This window comes from Rhododendron vialii, chromosome 4a (assembly GCF_030253575.1).
Source record: "Rhododendron vialii isolate Sample 1 chromosome 4a, ASM3025357v1".
Taxonomy (NCBI): domain Eukaryota; kingdom Viridiplantae; phylum Streptophyta; class Magnoliopsida; order Ericales; family Ericaceae; genus Rhododendron; species Rhododendron vialii.
The window spans coordinates 12,627,978-12,649,023 of record NC_080560.1 but is presented as its reverse complement, the minus strand read 5'-3'; the positions used below and the strand labels follow the sequence as shown (position 1 = coordinate 12,649,023).

The 21,046-nt window shown below is 41.1% G+C and overlaps 1 protein-coding gene across 1 annotated transcript; it reads left to right on the top strand.

Annotated features, from left to right (window-relative positions):
* Nucleotides 1-6,900: 6,900 nt before the first annotated feature.
* On the top strand, nucleotides 6,901-8,971 carry LOC131324386 (transcription factor bHLH25-like). The gene is made up of 4 exons (XM_058356330.1): nucleotides 6,901-7,110; nucleotides 7,483-7,725; nucleotides 7,995-8,339; nucleotides 8,698-8,971. Exons 1-4 carry the CDS (start codon nucleotides 6,949-6,951, stop codon nucleotides 8,779-8,781), a joined length of 834 nt encoding a protein of 277 aa, XP_058212313.1. The 5' UTR covers nucleotides 6,901-6,948; the 3' UTR covers nucleotides 8,782-8,971.
* The last annotated feature ends 12,075 nt before the right edge of the window (nucleotides 8,972-21,046 follow it).

The following is a 21,046-nucleotide window of genomic DNA, read 5'->3' as shown; positions in this document are numbered from 1 at the left end:
AATAACCATAGCCAAAAAAATTTCAATGACCTTGATATCATTGTATTGTGGATTTGATCTCACGGGCTTATATATATACAGATATGTATGTACATGGTATATTTATGTACTCACTATTTTGTTATCAATACATGTATCTATATATGTGTGTGTGAGTAGAATACATATAAGAAATTCACGATCCCAGTCAATATTCCTACAATAATTTTATGCTCTACTTGAAACTTGTGGAAATGAAAAGAAAATAATTAAGAGAGAAAGTAGAGGAAAATTTGGAGAGAAAATAGGAGGAAAATCAAATTCATTTTGTTATTTTCCCTTCTTCTTTTTTTATAGGAATCCAAACAAGAGAATAGAAAAAACAAAACAAAGAGAAAAATACAGAGGCTTTTCCCTCCCACCGCCGTCTAAATGTGTGAACCATTGGGGGGAGGGGAAGGGAGAAGAAGGACATTGGGGGTGGCTAGGGTTTTAGAGAGAGAAAGAGGGAGGGAGGGGGAGAGAAACACATGGACTCCTAAAGTGCCAAAACTCAAGGTGAAATGATAAGTGTACCGACCAAATGACTATCGATGGGGTACCGACGGCCTTGCGGGGCCTACTACGGGTTCCACATGGATAATCCGAAATATTCAATAATTTAAAAAAAATGAGTGGGCCCGAGAAAAATTATCTCAATACGATATATATGTATAGGTGGTCGATTTAATCTTCTATTTTTTCATTCAAGATACTAGTTTTTTTTTTTAATTATTGAGCATTTCGGATAATTCGTGTAGAATCCGTAGTAGGCCCCGCGGAGCCATTGGTAACCCATCGGTATAAAACTCGTCGGTACCACTAGCAGTCCTCAAACTCAAGGGGGTTAAAGTGAGATTTTCCCAACAAATAATATTTCTAGCCTATTTCTTTGACTATTTTACCTGAGTTAGAATTAGTAAACATAGTAAACAAAAACAAATATCCTCTTCTAGAGACTTTTATGTTAAACTCCAAACTTAATTAACGTAAACGTCTTGTATTAAGTTTGGATAAGCCGAACACACATCCAAAGAGATTCCAACATGAAAGCTGCTACGTACCCACACAGACAAAAGCACACAATTGTGCACAGATTTTTTTATGGGGCCCACCAAGGGTCCCATACAACCAATCCAAGCCGTACATAAAATGTAAAACACTTTTTCAAGGGTCTCCGTGAAAAATCAGCTTAATCTGATATATACTAGTTCTCGATCCAATTATCTAATTTTTCATTAAGATTTCAGGATAATGAAAAATTAAATAATTGAATCGAGCATCTATAAGTATCGGATTGAGCTGATTTTTCACAGACACCCTTGAAAAAGTGTTTTACATTTAATAAATGACTTAGATTGTTTGTGTGAAACCCGTGGTGAATCCCATAAAAAAAACTATGCACAATCTATGCAATAAAATGTATGTGTGGACAGACTTTCTGTTCCAACATTACCCTTTTAGACCAGTTCACAGCCAACTCTTACGCGCAAGACTCTTTGATCATTTATTACGTATATTTTTTGTTTGATTATTTCTTATTATTTATTAGTGACTGAAAAACTCTTTCAAACAAATATAGGTTTTGACCATTGGGTATAGGGATGCCCATCTCGGCCGACCCGTCCAAATCTGATCTGTTATCTGCCCCGAACGGATCGGATATTCAGAGATTTTTTTGGATATCGAAGCAGATTCGAATTTGGAGGTAAGTCTGCCTCCGATCCGCCCCAAATGCCCAATTTTAAAATACCTCTTATTTTTACCTTTTAGGATTCTAACCACAAAAACAAAACACACCCAGTTCTTCAACTCCATGGTCCACCGTCGAGTGTCGACCAGGGTAATCTCTCTCTCTCTCTCTCTCTCTCTCTCTCTCTCTATATATATATATATATATATATATATATATATTTGCATTCTGTAATCTACTAATCTCTCTCTCGCACGAGATCTCCGACTCCAACTGAACCAATCTGTTCTGGAAATTCCACTATGTTTTCTTTTAAATTCGGATTTGGATATCCGATCGGATCTCCGTTTCTCATTCGGAGCAAGGATGGAGGACCAAAAACATATCCGTTCGGAGTTCGGGGCGGGTGGAGGGTTCAGATTCGGATATTGCAATATCCGCCTCCGATCCGTCCCATTGCCATCTCTAATTGGGTAATTGGAACAGAAGCCGAGAGCGGACTCATTCACGCTATACAACCTTTGGTTTGCCTTTAGTCACATATCTTTTCAGTATGCATAGTTTTCGCTCTCACTCTCAATTAAGGTAAACGTTCTGTATTAAGTTTGAGATACGTATTTACGCTCGCGCTCATTATGTGACATTGGGTTCGACTCATTCAATTTCTATCAAACTGTTGGTCGCGGGCCAGCATCCTGTTCACATGGATCGAACTGTGACGCTTGAAGCAGTGGCGGCTCCGGAAATTTACAGTAGGGTGTTAAGAAAATACCTTAACTTTACTGGCTGATCTACTCCAATATATGTGCAAAACCTTGTATATATTAGCATAAATAGCGCAATAAAAAAAACTCTATTTGGGAAATTTTTTTATCTACCTCACGAAATGAGAAACTTAAAAATATACTCATATACATTTGTCAACAAAAATGCCTTTCTTATTTTTCTAATTTCTTTCATTATGATTGTGAGTTTTGTTTGAACTAGAATAATAAGTGTTCAAATATGAATTACTTGGATTGTTGGGCTTAATTGGGTTGTGGGCTGAGTGTTGAATTATTTTTGGTCTGGCGTTCAATTATTTTAGAGATGGGTGTTCAAGATTATTATGACCGGGTGTTCAAAAAATGGGCAAACCAAAATTATTACATGTATTCTAGGAAATTTTTTTGGTGAAAGGGTGTTCAATTGACCACTCATGGCTCAGAGTGAAGGAAGAATGGGCAAACCAAGATTACTGGGGCTTGGAGCTTGCTACGCTTTAGTATAAGGAAATAAAGTTGTGCCTTTATCAATACCTGCAGATCATGGTAAGATGTACGCGCTTGATCCTAACACAAATGAATTTTCTGCTTAAGAAATTAAGGTCTTTATTTTTATTCATTGATTTGTTAACTTTTTGGTTCTTTCTTTTTTTGTCAAACGATACCAAAATTGCTAATTGAAGCATGAAATTAAAATATACTACGAAGTATGGGTACAAGTGCTTAATTTGATTAGTTTATTCCTTAACTAATTCTCTTAATCTTTTTTTATCGGCAAAAAAAATTTATTGGTTTTTGAATAGAAATTTTTTAAAATTAAAGGAATCAAGAACCCAACGGCATCACAACAAAGAAAAGTCATTCCAATTGTATGGGCTCGTTTGGATGGAGTATTGAAAGGGGTATTAGTTTTTTTTTTTTTTTCAATCGATAGGATGATATTCATTGATAACAAAAGGATAACAATGAAAGGGCAGTCATCCCAAAAGAGGGAATATAACAACCACAATAGAGGCCTAAACACCACGCCGAACTTTCAGAACCTCACACAATGTAATGCGCAAAACAGATGGAGAACATCTCCGATTAGTGCAACACTAGCCAAACAACCAACAAAAAACCCACGTAGGGGTTAGGAAAGCCCCCTCAACAAGGGAGAAAACAGAAAGAACTGAAAAAACATCAACAAAACAAAAAACCTACAGATCATCACACCTAAATCCAGCAACCCATAAAGCAGGTTTATCACTTGGTTTGGCAACCCAAAAACACAGGGGTATTAGGTTTTCCCTTTGTTCTCTTGTACCAGCTAATACCCCATGCGGGGGGGATTATTTATGGGTGAGTTTTGGGGTGTTATTAGTTAATACGCCTGATAAGGCCGAAATAATACCCCCTCCTCCACTATTTCAACTACAAAATAACCTTATCCCTCTATTTTATCTCTCATCCAAACCAAGTACTAATTTATCCCTCATATTTTTAATACCTCATTCAAACCAACTACTATTTAATCGGACTGGGGGGGGGGAGCTGATGTCCCTTGAAGGGATAGTAGCGTGCTGTCCCGGCCGAGGGGGCCCTGCTCCGGTCTTGCTCTGATGATCGAAAACGTTCACTTCGTAGAGCTCGTCAAGTTGAACAAGTATGCAAAAAAATCAGTTTGATCGGATATCATTAAGTGCCCGATCGGAACACATATAACTTGCCAATAATGGGTTCTAGTAGATTTGATCCAGTGTTTTGGATCCATTCTTTTCAAAACAAAAAGGTTTCGATTAGGCACTTAATGATATCCGATTGAACTGATTTTTTACATACTAGTTCAACTTGACGAGCTCTACGAAGTGAACGTTTCCAATTGTTGGAGCAAGACCGGAGCACGGCCCCCTTGGCCGAGACAGCAGGCTGCTGTCCCTTAAAGGGACAACAGCTCCCCCAACTCCTATTTAATCCTTCCTCCATAAACATCACATCAATGTGGGTCATCCCTTATTAACTGATGTAGGGAGACATGTTAAAATAGAAGAACGCGCATCAAGAATAATCACGAATAAGTATGAACTAGAGGTGTTCTCTCTACGAATACACAATAATGAGAAATAATCTCAATTTTCATTAATTCAATAAACAACTACTCCCTAGCTTTAATGGCTACAATCTTATTATATAGTAGTAGCTACCGTAGAATTAAAAAGGAATAAAAATATTAGGAAACAACCCTAATTCTTGTAAAACAAGAAAATATAAAATAGGAAACTGACTCAACCTAAATTAAGAAACTAAATAATTCTATGTTAACAATCCTAAATTATAAGATTCCTAAAAAAATACTAAAACTAAAACTGTAAAATAAAATACTAAGAAATTACTATTTTTCTAAAATCTAATCTGCATCATTTTCCCCGGCTTGAAAAAACTTGTTCTCGAGTTTATATAGTCAAATTCGCCAAATCATGTCCGCATCAATCTTGTACTTCAGATTAATTTTTCCGAACCCAAACTATAAAGAAGAGTCTTGAAAAATAAAAGTAAAAATTTTCTTCCCAATTTTCTTGACGTACGCAATCCAAATATTCTTCTTCACAACAGCTTCAATATATTTCCAAAAAGAATCCACAAATTGATTATCCCAAGCAATTTCAACTTCATGTGATATGGGATTTTTAACCTTATCAACCCAACCAGAAATTTTCAATATTGCAAAATTCTTACTAATTGACGAACTTGAATCAAGAGAATCTATTTCATCACTACCATCAAAGATCTTACCAACTGTTTCACCTTCTTGAATTGCAACATCAACATCCTCAGTAACGTTAGCTTGACAAATTTCAAACTCAATATATGCAGACTCATCAAATTTTGGAGGTGACTCCCAATCAAATTTTGACTGAAACAATGATGGATTATTGTCCAAAACTATTTTATCGGACTCTTTCTCTAACACATCATCGAGAAAGTCTCCTACGTCTCCCTCAACTAGAATTTCTTCTATGACTTGTTTTTCTCCAACACTAACCTTCCAAGATTTTTTCTGGTGTCATACCTCTCTGAAACTCAGGAAAGTTGATCTTCAAACTAGATTCCCAGAGTCGCGAATCATGCTTAACAACCTTGACCGCCCTTGTTCTCCCCGTTGATTGACGGTTACCAGCCAAAGGTTTGGTGATAGAAACATTATCCGATACCTCCTCCTCTTTCGAAAACCGAGGTTGAACTGGACAACGGCGAGGTGAATTCCCCCCAATAGCCATGGCAGCCACCTGATTGGTTAGGACGCCAATCGCATCCATCACACGCTGCTCAAGTTGTTGGAACCGCGCCTCCATTCGTGCTTCTTGTGCAGCTTTACTTTGATCATACACATCTTTGGCAACAGCATTACGACCATAACGAACTCTTTGTTGCGCCATGATCTGGAATCGAACGCAGGCTTTGATACCAACTGATGCAGGGAGACGTGTTGAAATAAAAGAACGTGCAACAAGAACAATCACGAATAAATATGAACTAGAGGTGCTCCCTCTACGAACACACAATAATGAGAAATAATCTCAATTTTCAGTGCTCCCTCTACGAACACACAATAATGAGAAATAATCTCAATTTTCATTAATTCAATAAACAACTACTCCCTAGCCCTAATGGCTACAATCTTATTATATAGTAGTAGCTACCGTAGAATTAAAAAGGAATAAAAATATTAGGAAACAACCCTAATTCTTGTAAAACAAGAAAATATAAAATAGGAAACTGACTCAACCTAAATTAAGAAACTAAATAATTCTATGTTAACAATCCTAAATTATAAGATTCCTAACAAAATAGTAAAACTAAAACTGTAAAATAAAATACTAAGAAATTACTATTTTTCTAAAATCTAATCTGCATCATTAACTAATACCTCTTCTATTTTATCCTCTTTTCATAAATAATACCGCATATCCTTATCCCACGTCCAAACGAGCTCATATCTTATCACCTTAATCCCCTCATAATCATATATATGCCCCGGGAGGCCATAATCATCATAGAATCATGTTCATTTGCCATCGTAAGATACAGTGAACCCAAGAGAAGAGAATTTAATTGGCAATGTCTTAGTTAGTTAAGCTGTTTTCCCTGGTTCTTTTCTGGATGTATTAGCGAATCTTGGGTCGATTTTGATTCTCTCTTTTTTATTGGCATCTTGCCAACTTCTTTCTATCTTTTGGTGACGGGTGGCATATGATTGCCTTCGGCCTAGTTGTCACCATAGTTGGAATGTAGGTTGTGGATTGTGATGCCGTTTTTCCGTATTCAGTTAATCTTTGTAACTTCAGTTCTTTGATTAATAATTTTTTTTTTGTCTATTAAAAAAAAAAAACTGCAAAACTACTATACTACTGTACTCAGTATCAACTTGGGGTCCAGTACTAATAGTTTACTCGCCATGATTTCCACGAGTCTACCCAGACCTAATTCCTAAATATGAGAGAGAGAGAGAGAGAGAGAGAGAGAGAGAGAGAGAGAGAGAGAGAGAGAGTTTCAACACACATACATGCATCTATATTAATATATAGGGAGGAGGATCGAGGAGGGAGAAGCACAGGAAGTCTCAACTGCGCGGAGAATTGCACGCCGTACAAGAAGGTAGCCTTCTCTCACTCTCCCCCCGCACATATGATCAAAAGTTATGTGTCTTGAGTTTTTTTTTTTTTGTGTGTGGTATTGATTGGGGATTACATGGTGATAGTTTTTATTTTTATTTTTATTTTTTTTATCAGCATTCATTTTAAACGTAAATTCGAAAGACCAACATATATTGATTCATGAAAATTATTTATGTATATATTGTACGACGTCGTGTAATATTGTAGCATATCTATACGTAGCATCCTGGTTTATATATATCTTAAATGTTTCGATTGATTATTAGTTCTTCTCTCCTTTTTACTTTATATATTTCTTCATAATTTACCTCGATCCCACTGTAAAATTGAAGGAGAGACTATCTATTGACAGAAAATGAAGAAATCTCTTGAATTTGACGAACATGTTGGTGAGTCCACCAGTACTAATCCACAAAAAAGTGGAACTTGTAAACCTACCCCGGCGGATGATCCTCAGTACGACTCTTCCTCCTCTTCTGAGAGCACTTCTAGTACTGCCATAACTAGAAAACATTCGAGAAAGAGGAGATCAAAAGAGCTTATTCGACAGTTCAGAGAACTCTCAACCATTGTTAATCCTGAAGCCTCGAACAAGGTACGACTACTCAGCATATTCATATTCTACGTTTAATTACGCCCTGTTTGTTTCATACAAATTTATATATTCTTCCTAGCTAGATAACTTGATTCGGTAAGATATCTCATTTTTCATATCGACTACGAACAAAATTTCCTGTGGACTTCGATCTATTTTTGTCGCACTGAACATCTGAAAATAGCAAGAGACTAGTATATTTGAAATTTAGTGAATGGATGCATGTATATATATTACTATTAATTTTAATTACCTGTATGTATATATAGGAGGTCATGTTAATGGACAAGGAGGCTAGACGTTCCGTACTTGAAGATGCTATCAAGTACATGGAACAACTTGAAGAACGAGTGAAAGAGCTTGAGGAGGAACTCATGACAAGACCTAATCATGGATCCTATTCCGAAGAAGAAGAAGAAGATGGGCTACTCGAAATTGACGTGAAAACAGATGGTCAAGATCAACAGAATGTGCTCATCAGAATCATTTGTGAGAAACAAAAAGGTCAAATTGCCAGAATAATGAGCGAGATAGAGAAGCTTCATCTAAGCGTTTCCAGTATCAGTGCCCTGCCCTTTGGAGACCAACTTTTGGTCATTTCCGTTTCAGCTCAGGTGATTAATCTTGTTCTTGTTTGCCCTAATTCATTATTCGTAAATTCACAAGTTTGTTATCTTAAAAGACACACAAAAATAAGATACGTCTGTACTTTCTTTGGTAAAACATAATGAAAAAATATGAGCTCGTGCAAAATATAAGCGTGTGATACAGTAGTAGGAGGGACTCTAGGACTGTTCCGATTTCCGAGCTAGGGTGCAGACAAGTTGCCGTGAGATATACTCCATTACGGAAAAATGTTAAATCTAACTGTTATGCATGCAAATTAAATGAAATTTTTTTTCCTATCACACATTTTAACTCCAACCCATACATTAATTAATTTGATATGTCTCCTTAATTGATTTCCTGCAGATGGGCAATGAAGTTTGTATGACAGCCAACGATCTCTGGAAGAATTTACGAGTTGCGCTTTCGAAGTTCATGAGACGTGTTTAGGCATTTCCGGTTGTTATCCAAATCCAATATGACAATCGTCAGCAAGAGTTCATTTGGTCGTAGGCCAATAGTAGATGTGGCTCTTGTTAAAGCATCCAACTTTAGACTAATTGGTAATGAATAGGACAGTCCTAAATGTTATTAAGTGATCACCGATTTATGGTTTATTCGATTGTCATGGTTTTCGGCTCATAATTCAATTTGCATTGAATATTGTAATTTTCTTTTTCTTTTTTCTTTTCCCTTTGGCCTCTTACGGTTTGTAATTGGTCTCTTTTCGATGTATCCTTTGTCGAGCTCTAATAAAATTTTATTGCCCATATAAAAACAAAGAGCCACATCTACTAGTACTATTAATTAGTTAAACATTGTAGAATTCATTGCACAAATAGCGGTTGGTGCAACGGCTGCGCACGTAAAATGCGTCCATGTTATTAATTAAACATAGAACAATCTAAGCCTGTTTCGCATGGGCAATATTTTACTAGTAACCTAGACTAGATGTCCCTTCGAAGCTAAAGTTTCAGATATATAGTATTTTATTATATAAATAATTTACGACGAATGTATTATATTAAGTAATTGATATACTAAGTGATAGTAGAATGTGAGTCATCATGACCAATACTATATGAATAAAATAATTCTGCCCCCTCGATCTGAACTGGCTTTTCTCAAATCCAGTTGAGCTTGATTTGGAAGGGGTAGCATCTTTAAGTGGGGAACAAGGAATGTGAAAGGCAGAAACCAATTTTAGTACGTAAACGAATACAAATATATGGGACTATACAATTTATTTCCCCAAAACTGAGGCAGGGACCTAGTCAGAATTATTGTGCCAAAGTTCCTATACAAAAGAAGTTCTCCGGATGTCAATCAAGGGATTAAATTCTATCCGCCAGCGGTTTCCATTACAACCTGTGGGTTCCATTAAACTACTTCTTTCTTCTTTCTTTTTTTTTGTTGTAATGTGAATCGTTTATTTTGTAAGGTCTGTAGAGTGGTATATCCATGTACATATTTAGTTTGATTAAAAATCGATAGGTATATCAACAATTGAATTTTGGTTTGCAGAATGGACGGTTACAGATTTTGATGTTAGAGTACTATCTATGACCATCCATTTTATAAACCAAAGTACAATGTTTGATAAAACCTACTGATGTCTGATCAAGCTGATTATTTGCGTTAATATATTACTCTGCGGGTTTTACAAGATAAACGGTTCAGATTATAACAACAAATGCCCGATGGAACCCATAACTGGTGGTGGTGGAAAGAATTTAAACTCGGTCATCTGAATATCGACAGAAGTTTTTGAAAAAACCTGAAAAACTAGAACACTGTTGGTGCAATGGAAGCAAAGGTGAAGGTTGCCATGCGAGTAGTCCCCAGTGAAGTGTTGGTTCAACCGTGGAAATTCGAACTCGGTCGGACAAAACTCAAGTTTGAGTTTTCGTTTTTCGTATGCAATATCTTATTGAGGTAACATACTCCTAACATCATCTACAAGACTCTAGTTCGATCCCAATGTAGCTACGATATTGGAATTCCCTACCAGCGGTGTGGTGTGACGAAACAATAATCCCGGGCCGATTGTTTTTCCTGCACTCCCGGTTTTTGCACGAAGAAAAAGAAGGTGCCATGCGAGTCGCGTGTCAGGAGAAGTAGGTGCAAACGTAACTACAGACAAGGTCACAGTTGATCGATGCATTATTTAATGAGCCTTTTCGATCTTTAGGGATAGGATCCATTACATTTTAATCTTTTGCTTTCTGAAGTTTCTCTGTTCAACGATATCCCATCCTTCCATCCTATTGTGATTTGTTCAATACAATTATTTTACAATCACACACACGCACATCTTTTGTGGATCCAATGCACTGAATGTGTAGTGAGTATGTTTATAAATTTTTGTAGTTGTAGAATAACTGTTTGTCAATATATTAGAAGTGACAAATGGGCGGGTTTGGGTCAAATTGGGTAAGTTATAAGTGAGTTGAGTCTTTAATGGGTCATTGACCCATTTAGAACCCATTAGTCATGAGCTTAATTATTCATACCCAACCCGACCCATTTATTTAAAATGAAACCCGACCCGCACATTAAGCCAATTACATAAATATTTTAATTGAATAAAATACCCATGTACACTTAAATGACCATATTACCCATTTACATCTAAATGACTAAAATACCCACGTACGCTAAAATTACCATATTATCCTAACAAAATATTTAAGTTGACCCAATTCACCGGTTTTATCTTTTTTACATGTATGTTGTAAAGATTTCTGACATGGTAATTGGGTACATCCACGGCTCCTATGAGTTCCACTTAGGCTCTGTTTGTGGAAGTAAAATATTTTTTCGAAAAATATTTTACCCTTGTTTGGTTGTTGTCATTGTCTGTGTAGTAAGATTAACAATACATTATACACATGTGCAGCGCATCCGGCCGGGAAAATAAAGAAAAATTTCGATGGTTGTACCTTGTTTAAGAGATTTTGTTTGATAATGCAGTGTGTATTGAGCCAATTCCTTTTTTTGAATGGCGATTTTTTTATTATTATTAATCTTTGAAAGTGATAATAGAGACTAAAAAGATCAAGGAGAAAGGCAACAAATGTCTATCCGAATTCCAAATCTTTGATTGGCAAGATACCAACCAAATCCAAGGGCCAAAGCCCATTACCTAAAAGGCCACAAAACCCAATAGGACAATAAAGCGCATAAGGGTTGCAACTCAAACACCAAAAAAAGCCTTAAAGCCCAAATACAAGGGTATTAGCCTAACAATAAAGCCTAGATACACCCAAACCCTAAAAGCATGCCACCAAACTGGAATCCGAAACGCCAAGCCACTGCCGCCGCATAGCAAGACGTTTGTGAACCCTCGTATGTCGCCGGTCCCAAAAATGATTGAAGAGCCGCCGCCGTAGAGACCTCGCATCCCATCCTCGCCATGTGCACTTGGTCAATTCTTATAGTCCCTTCTGCAATCATTTTATACGCATACGCGTGGGGTGACCCTAAGAGTACTTGGCCAATTCAAATAGTTTTTGTTTTTCTTAATCTCCGTTTCTTTACAATCGAGAAACAGGTGGAGGAAGGAATATTACTATTTTCTCGAGTTTCAAACACAGCCCACACACAGTCCTAGGTGTGTTAGGAAATTAAAGAAAGGGCTAATTAAGAAAGACAGTGTATAAAAATTGTAGAGAAATTTGGCAGTAATCCTGGACCACTTTACAATCGCACATTTCTATGGGATTTATAGACTAACCCCACAAAAATGTGTGATTGTAAAATAGTCCAGAGTACCATGCGGTGGTACTCTCCGACTATTGTATAATTTCACAATTTGTAGTTATCTCATTAAACTTTCTTCTCTCTTTCTATAGGTTTCAAACAAGGGAGGGAAATAAGTACTACTACCTCCATCCTGAATTTTTTATCCTAAGTTAAGCATTTTTTTACTGTACAGAAAAGATTGTCTCCGTTCAAAAGTAATAGGCAAAAAGTGATGAATTTATTATTTTATCCTTACTTTTTGAAATTAAGTGATAATGTTTTGAAGGGTAAAAAAAAAAAAAAATTGACAAGTGCAATAATGATATTCCCCTTATAAGTTGGAATCTCGAAAACACACCCTAATACTTCAAAGGAGCGAACTAGGAAAGTATGTGCAGTGAAATAAAAGTTGTGTAACCAAAGGGGTTGGCTAGTAATCTCAAGCTCAAGTACTATTAATTTATTTGAGATCAGTTCATATAGAGGTTTACTTCAGCTATAATTTGGACCCCCCACAAGTGAATGTTGGGATGAGTATTCTTAGGTCACATTATGTACGGGTGGATGCAAGTGCAAGAGCGCGAGAGTGAAACGTCTTTAAAGAACCTCTCAAACAACTGAAATTAGAGAGGGCGGGAATTTAGGGCGCGAGTGCAGAGCGGGAATTTAGGGCGCTCGAGTGCAGAGCGAGAATTGAGAACGGAGTGAAGATCATTTTAAAGGATTATGTGACTAAGGTCTCCCTAGTACGTAAAAATTTGTCCGAACACCTTGAGTTATGAAGAGAGTAAAAAATAAAAGGTGTGTGTACAGATAGCAGCTCCCTCAAATTCTGTTATGCTGATTATAGAGGTTGAAAAGAAAATTGATAAGGACAAATACGTCTGGACACAAGACACAGATATCGGAATCCGGAATGCAACCGAGCAACGCTACGTGTAGATATCCCGTTGAATATCAACACGTAGCGTTGCTGGTAGAATATTGAACTTGTCCACAGTCCTATCACATCTTCTATTCAATCTCACGTCCGTCACTATTACTCTGTTTCAGGGAGGGTGGAGCAGGTGTGTATGTAGAGAGAGAGATGGATTCGTCTTCAGATGAAAAGTACTCTCTCCGTCCCAAATTGGATGTCAATTTTTGATATTCATGCCAATTTTAGTTCCTTATATATTTCAATATTGATCTAAAAAAATATGCAATATGAATTTTGTTTGATAGTTCTTGATTAGTTCTATTATACAAAGTTTTCAAACTCATGAAAAATATTATTGATTGAAAGATATAAGGGATGAAAAATGACACGAGTTTCAAAAATTGTCATTATTTTTTAAACGGAGGGAGTACTTACTACTGCTACACCATAACAACCACCCTCCAAACCCCTAAAAGGGTGGCTGCAGAACCATACCCTTCATCGTAGGTGACAAATCAATACTCCAATGCGTCTACTTTGCTTGCCTTAATTGGTCACTAAAATGATACGCCGACCGCATAGCGGTCACCGCACAACCCACCGCACTAATCTCACCGTCCAAAAGTGTTTTGAACAGTTCGGATTGAAAATAAATTATTAACGGTAAGAGTTATTTATTAACGGTCAAAATTTAAAAATAATCTTAACCATTGATTGCCGAAACGAATGGTGAGATTGGAGGTGCGATGAACGTGTGCAGTGGACGTATCACCGTTGAGTTAGTTAATAGAAATATACTCTATTTACAGTGAATGAATCAATTGAGAGGCTGGGTAGCATTGGGCCGACCCCAAATACCCTATGGTATTCTACTTGATGAATGAATATCACATGGGAATGGCAAATGCCTCAATATTACTGTCCCTACGGTCAGCATTTTCTAATGGGTTGGCCATTTTTTGAGCTTTTCTTGCAGATTCTTTACTTGGGTCGCTTCCCAGTCATTGCTCTCGGATCTATCTTCAGCCTTTGCTTTTGTTCTAAATTCGATTAGTTAGCCTAAAATTGGTAGATAGCTCTATTTGGTTTGGCAGCATATGCTTGGTAGGATATCATCCTTAGGTTCCACTTGGTTGGCCTGGTCAAGGCATGAGGTGCTCTGTCTTAGGTTTAAGGTTCGAAACCTCATAGGTCCTACCAACTCTTGCAGGTATGGACAGGCCAGTCCATACAGGAATTTGCCTAAACTTTTAATGGGTCCCTCGCTAGTAGATGGTGAGATTGGTCCCCTAGAGACTAGTCGAGGTGTGCGTAAACAAACTATCCTGATAGAGTTATAAATAAAAACTTTCAACTCTATATCAGAATCTTGGGAAAATTTCATGTTTTAGGATGAAATAGAGATGTTATTGTAAAGCCTCAAATCTGGATTCTTTTCCATCCTTTGCAGTTTGGACACTTCGATGCTTGGGTAAGGGAATGGGAATGTGTCAAACCCGTGTCATTAACTAAAACGTTGACGACGCTATCGGAAGAATATTGTAGCGGACCGAACGCAACCGCCCGCAACCGGTCGCCACTACCGTGTCTGAACTGGGGCTCGGCTACTGGCCGAGACTCATCCATGCGGAAAATTCTTATTCAGAGCTCTAGCGACACATGTGGTTCAGGCTCGGCCACCGTCAGTGGAGAATACTTGTCAGCATGTTCCTCACACATGTCACCCATCGGGCTCGGCCGTGTACCGAGTTCGGCCAAGAACGGGGCTCGGTCAGGTATGGAGCTCGGCCACCCGTTGGGTCACGTGGCCCTTCATGTGACAGAAACGGTTATGCTAGAAGATAATGATGAGCGCACATGGAAGGTGCCAGCTCACGCCAAAACGGTTATCGGATCTATTCTGTGAGGTCACAATGACGCCATCTGGCTCATGCAAGGCACACGACGATACTTGGAGAGCAAGTCGGGGAGACTCTATAAATACTAAAGGATGATTACTTTGAGAGGTACACATTACACTATCTCAAAACTCTAATTTCTCACTTGATTCTCTGCATATTCTCATCCTCTCGTCGGAGGGCCTTATCGGGCAACCCCGGCCAGGTCTTAGTCGTGCGTTCACTGTGCAGGATTAGGGGAGAAGACTAGAAAACTCACGAGCCAACGGAGGAGGATTGCAGGTCGACAAATCACGGGCCTCACAATTGGTGAACCCGACGTGAATCTAAACTTCTGATCCAAACGGCTCAAACCTCCTTCAGCCCACCCTCCTCCTTTAAACAACTACTACAGCTTCGATTACCATGGGTGGAGATCTGGCAGACGTCATCGTCTCAGGGGCCAAAGACGCCAATGGAAACACAATCCTTACACCATTTTCAGAGAGGCACATGTCCATTTCATTTCCCCCTAGTTCAGGCCTCTCCCCAGTGGCGGATGACGTAACAACGGCCTACATCCGCTTTTTACAACGTCGCGACGAAGATAGGGACAACGAGCTGACAGCTCTGAGAGCGGAAGTTGCCCAAATGAAACAACAGATGCAGCGAGACGCCGCTCCCGCTACATCTAGATCGACGGGAGGCAGAAGCGGGAAGCGACGAAAGCAAACACCACCCCCACCACCGTAACAAGAACGTCCTCACGAAACCGGCCACCGCGGCTCCGTCAAGGACCGCCTTGGCATCCCACCAGATCCAGGTGATGCGAGGGAGATCATACTTTACAAGCGGCACACGACATCTGGAACACACCGCTCAAAGAGCCACCACGATCGAACCAACACTAGGGATACCGAGTCGTTTACAAGCACATACTCGACTGGTCGCGCAGAATTCTCTCCCACAACGGTTTCCCACCGTAGCCGAGATTCCGTGGAGACCAGACGCCATGTATCTGAATGACTCGGGAAATCCCGGCAAAAAATTTCGACAATAGCAACCAGGCTCGACGGAACGGAAAAGGCGTGCGTATTGAAGAGCCAAACAACGAAACCAAATACTGTAAAGATGGAGGAAAGACGATTGACGGACATCACCGGGTGACAGTAGATTTATGAGACAAACTCCGGCATCGAAACCGTGAAAAGTCTCCGGACAGAGACTCCAAGAGAACAAAAATGGATGAGCACGGCAAGCCACCGCGCCATGGTTTTGAGCGGCAGCTGAAGGATCTCGGCGTTTCTCCCTTCACACCCCACATAATCAACACGACGGTCGAACCCAACTTTCACCTACCAAAGTTTACAAAGTTCGATCTTACCACATGCGAAGCCTACACCCACCTAATTCACTTCCGTCAAACCATTGAGCTATGCACCACAAAGGACGAAGTCAAATGCAAAGCATTCCCATCCAGCCTCGGCTCCCTTGGAATCCAGTGGTTCAACAAATTATCCACCGGATCCATACGAAACCTAGCCGACCTTGAACGCGCTTTCAACACCCGTTTCATCACAAGCAACAGGACGGCCAAGGAGCCTGAGTCATTGTCCCAAATGCAGAAACTCCCATCCGAAACTCTCCGTCAGTACGCCGAACGATACTGGCAACTGTTCAACAAAATTTCTGGAATCGATGAGTACTGGGTCGTAAGAACCTTCAAAAATGGCTTGAAAATCAACAGTAAAATTCTGGATGAACTTGGTATTCGACCACCTCATGGGATGGGTGAGTTGATGCGCATCGTGGAACGTTTCTGCACTCTTGAAGAATTTTACGCGGACCATGCGGCTCAAGGGCTAACGAACTCAACTACAAACTTCCCAATGGTCACAACTCAGCTGCCAGCACCAGTCACAACGCAGCAGCCTCAGCCAAAGAAACTTGTCCACAACATCAAGGAAGGAAAAAAGCGCCAGTCGAAAGCACACGACTATGTGGCCGAGACCACATACTTCAAAAAACCCATCTGGTCTTTTTTGAAGGAGATCATGAGGCAACCTTGGTTCGAATGGCCAACGGGAAAGCTGGGCACAGACACTGGTCAAGCAGATCAGAACCCACGAAAAAAGTGCTCGTACCATAACGAGCTCGGTCATTACACAACCGCATGCCCACCTTACAAAGCACTATTGGAGCGTCTGGCAGCACAAGGCCATCTCGATCAGTACATCGATCAAACCAAGACACCCACCCGTCCACCTGCTGGCAATCCCAACCCAAATGAACTGTGGCCAACGATACACGTTATCCACGACCCCGTAACAAAGGAATTTGAATCAAATCTTCAGGCCGACCTCAGTCGCGCATCAACTTCCAAGCAGGTACTCGCGGTAGGACCTGGATCCAAATGTCCACGACCAGAAGAGTTACCCAAATGGACAATTACCTTTACCGAGCGCGATCTTGAACGTGTGCAAACACCACACTCCGACGCCCTCGTCGTAACTATCCAGATCGGAGTACACGACGTCAAGCGCGTTCTAATCGATCAGGGAAGCTCGGCGGAAGTCATGTACTATGACTTATTCAAAAAGCTTGATCTCCCAGAAACAGCTTTGCAACCCGCCGAAGTACCCCTCATCGGATTCAACGGCGCACCCGTTTGGCCACTTGGTCGAATCTTCCTACCAGTCGTCGTTGGCTCGAAAACGATGAGCGTCAAGTTCATCATCGTCAGCGTACCTAGCCCATACAACGCAATCCTCGGCCGAACCTGGCTACACGACATGCAAGCAATCGCCTCAACTTACCACCAGGTCGTTCGCTTCATCGGGATCAATGGGAGACAGGAAGATCTACGAGGTGACCAAATAGCCTCCAAAAAGTGCTACTTCTCAGCCGTCCATAATTCCACCAAAGCCAAGCAAGTGCAATGGGTCGAGATTCCAGACATCACCATGATCGACGACGTCGGCCAGCAAGCCGAAGACAAAGCAGAAGAGGACCTCGTTCAAATGCCAATCAATGAGGATGGCTCCCGATTCTTCTTAATCAGCTCTTCCATTAGCGAGGCCGACCGCGAAGGAATGTTCCAATACCTCAAGAACAATATAGAAGTTTTTGCCTGGACCCCCAACGAAATGCCGGGGGTCGATCCCAATTTCATCAGTCACTCTCTCAACATCAAGAAAAAAGCTAAACCTGTCATCCAGAAGGCACGGCGTTCTGCAGCCGAACACACCGACGCCGTCGTCGAAGAGGTCAAGCGTCTGCTAGAAGCCAATGTCATCCAAGAAGTGCAATACCCAACATGGTTGTCTAACACGGTGGTCGTTAAAAAGAAAAATGGTAAATGGCGAGTTTGCATGGATTATACCAATCTCAACGACGCTTGTCCAAAGGATTGGTTCCCACTCCCGAAAATTGATCAACTTGTGGACGCAACGGCAGGCCATGCTCGGCTAAGCTTTCTGGATGCCTACCGTGGCTACCACCAAATTGCCATGGACCCCGACGACATGGAGAAAACTGCTTTTATCACACCATATGGCATCTTCTGCTACCGCGTCATGCCCTTTGGGCTCAAGAATTCAGGCGCAACATTCAACAGAGCAATATTCAAGATGTTGCAAGAACAAATCGGCCACACCGTGGAAGCTTACATTGATGACCTAGTCATCAAAAGCAAGAAGGAATCCAACCACCTGCAAGACTTGGCGGAAGTCTTTGAAATCCTCAAACTACACAAGTTACGACTGAATCCCGAAAAATGCGCGTTCGGGGTGAGCGCTGGGAAATTCCTCGGACACCTAGTCACCCGAAGAGGTATTGAAGCCGACCCTAACCAAATAAAGGTCGTTAAAGATTTACGCCCACCAAGGACAATCAAGGAAGTATAGAGGCTCACTGGGATGGCAGCGGCTCCAAACCAATTCATCAGCAAATCCTCAGACAAGTGCCACGCATTTTTCCATGCTTTGAAGGGAAAAAGCCGACGCAGCTTTGAGTGGACTTCGGATTGTGACTCCGCTTTGGCCGAACTAAAAGAATACTTAAATTCGGCCCCACTGTTGGTGAAACCCAAAGAGTTCGAAACTTTATATCTCTATCTCGCTGTGTCCGCCCACGCAACCAGTTCTGCACTTATATGGTGGGAAGGCACCGACGACATGCCAATCTACTTCACAAGCAAGACACTCCTTCCAGCTCAAACTCGTTACCTACCACTTGAAAAGTTAGCCCTGGCTCTCGTTTCACCGGCTAGGAAACTCCTGCCCTACTTCCAATCGCACCCCATCGTCGTCTTAACAGAACATCCCCTCAAGAGCCTCATTCGAAAAGCTGATCTATCTAACAGGGTCTCCAAGTGGGCAGTAGAGCTAGCAAACTTTGATATCCATTTCGAACCACGAACGGCAATCAAAGGGCAGGTTCTTGCTGACTTTATTGCTGAGCTTACTCCGGAAGATACTGAACTTCTCAACACACCAATCCCAACACAAACCATTGCCGAGCATCAATTGTCGCCGAAACCGAGGCACCTTTTCCAAGGTGACATCTGGCGTCTACATGTTGACGGAGCATCCAATAGCAACGGAGCAGGGGCAGGGGTCGTCCTAGTCTCTCCCTGTGGAACACTACACGAAAGTGCTATCAGCATCGACTTTCCCGCCACCAATAGCGAAGCTGAATATGAAGCGCTCCTAGCTGGCTTACGCTTTGCAGTTGCGATGGAGATCTCTAACCTTATCGTTTACTGTGACTTCCAACTCATAGTTAACCAAGTACTGGGGGACTATGAGGCTCGGGATCCGTAGATGTCAAAATACCAGGCAGCCGTAGCCGAACTAATCACCCATTTCCATAATTTCAAAATCGAACAGATCAACTGCGAACACAACGCGCACGCCGACGCACTCGTTGGCCTTGCCTCAGCTTCTAAAGCCTTCGAATTCCGGACAATCAGCTTCGGCAACATCGACCACCCAAGCTTTGATGCCACTCCAAAGGTTCTCAACGTTGAACTCGGCCCAAGCTGGATGGACGAGATCATTGTGTTTCTCAAACATGATACTCTACCGGCAGACAATAAGGAAGCTTATCGCATCAAGAACAAAGCCGCTTACTACTGGCTCTCTGAAAGCGGCCAACTCTACAAGAAATCTATCTCCGGCCCATATCTCCTCGTAGTCCACCCAACCCAAGTTCAAGAGATTCTCGCGGAACTTCACTCAGGGAGTTGTGACTGCCACTCTGGCGGCCGATCACTTTGCCAACGCGCATTGAGTCAGGGATACTTCTGGAAAAACATGAAGAAAGACAGTGAAGACACAGTTCGCAAATGTCGACCATGCCAACTTTTTTCTCCCATACCAAAGCAACCCGCCCAGAACCTCTCCCTATCACCAGTCCTTGGCCCTTTGCACAATGGGGGCTCAATATTGTCGGAAAACTGCCAATAGCTCCAGGAGGATTCAAGTTCCTGATCACCGCAACAGACTACTTCTCAAAATGGGTAGAGGCCGAGTCTCTTGTGACAATCACAGAGGCTGACGTTCGCAGATTTGTCTGGCGAAACATCTTTACAAGGTTTGGAGTCCCTTACGCCATCGTATCAGACAACGGAAGCCAATTCGTCGATAAAGACCTCACCAGCCTCTGTGCTGAATTTGGGATACGCTTCTTCAACTTTACTCCAGCATACCCCCAAGGGAATGGACAAGCCGAGGCAACAAACAAGACCGTCTGCGCCGGGATCAAGCGTCGGTTAAACTCCAAGAGAGGAAAATGGGCTGAGGAATTACCACGTATTCTTTGGGCTTACCGTTCTACCCCCCGGCGCTCAACAGGCCAAACGCCTTTGTCAATGGCATTCGGCATGGAGGCGGTAATCCCACTAGAATCTAAGTTCCCCACTCTGAGAACAAAGAACTTTGATCCAAAGACTAATGAAGAAGCCGTAGAACAGGAATTGATCTTGGCAGAAGAAAAGCGTGACGACGCTCAGCTAAAGCTCGCCGAGTACCAACAACAAGTGGCAAGAGGCTACAACCGAAGTGTTCGAACCAAGACCTTCAAACTAGACGACTTGGTTTGGCGAAAGGTGGTACAAGCTAGCAAGAAGCAGAAATTCAAACCCAACTGGGAGGGCCCCTTTCGTGTTGTCAAG

Excerpts from the sequence above, each read along its gene's own strand:
- LOC131324386 (XM_058356330.1), top strand. The coding sequence starts at position 6,949 with ATGAGAGAGAGAGAGAGAGAGAGAGAGAGAGAGAGAGAGAGAGAGAGA. Across the intron at positions 7,111-7,482 it reads ATTGCACGCCGTACAAGAAG|AAAATGAAGAAATCTCTTGA; the intron begins GTAGCCTTCTCT and ends ATCTATTGACAG. Across the intron at positions 7,726-7,994 it reads ATCCTGAAGCCTCGAACAAG|GAGGTCATGTTAATGGACAA; the intron begins GTACGACTACTC and ends ATGTATATATAG.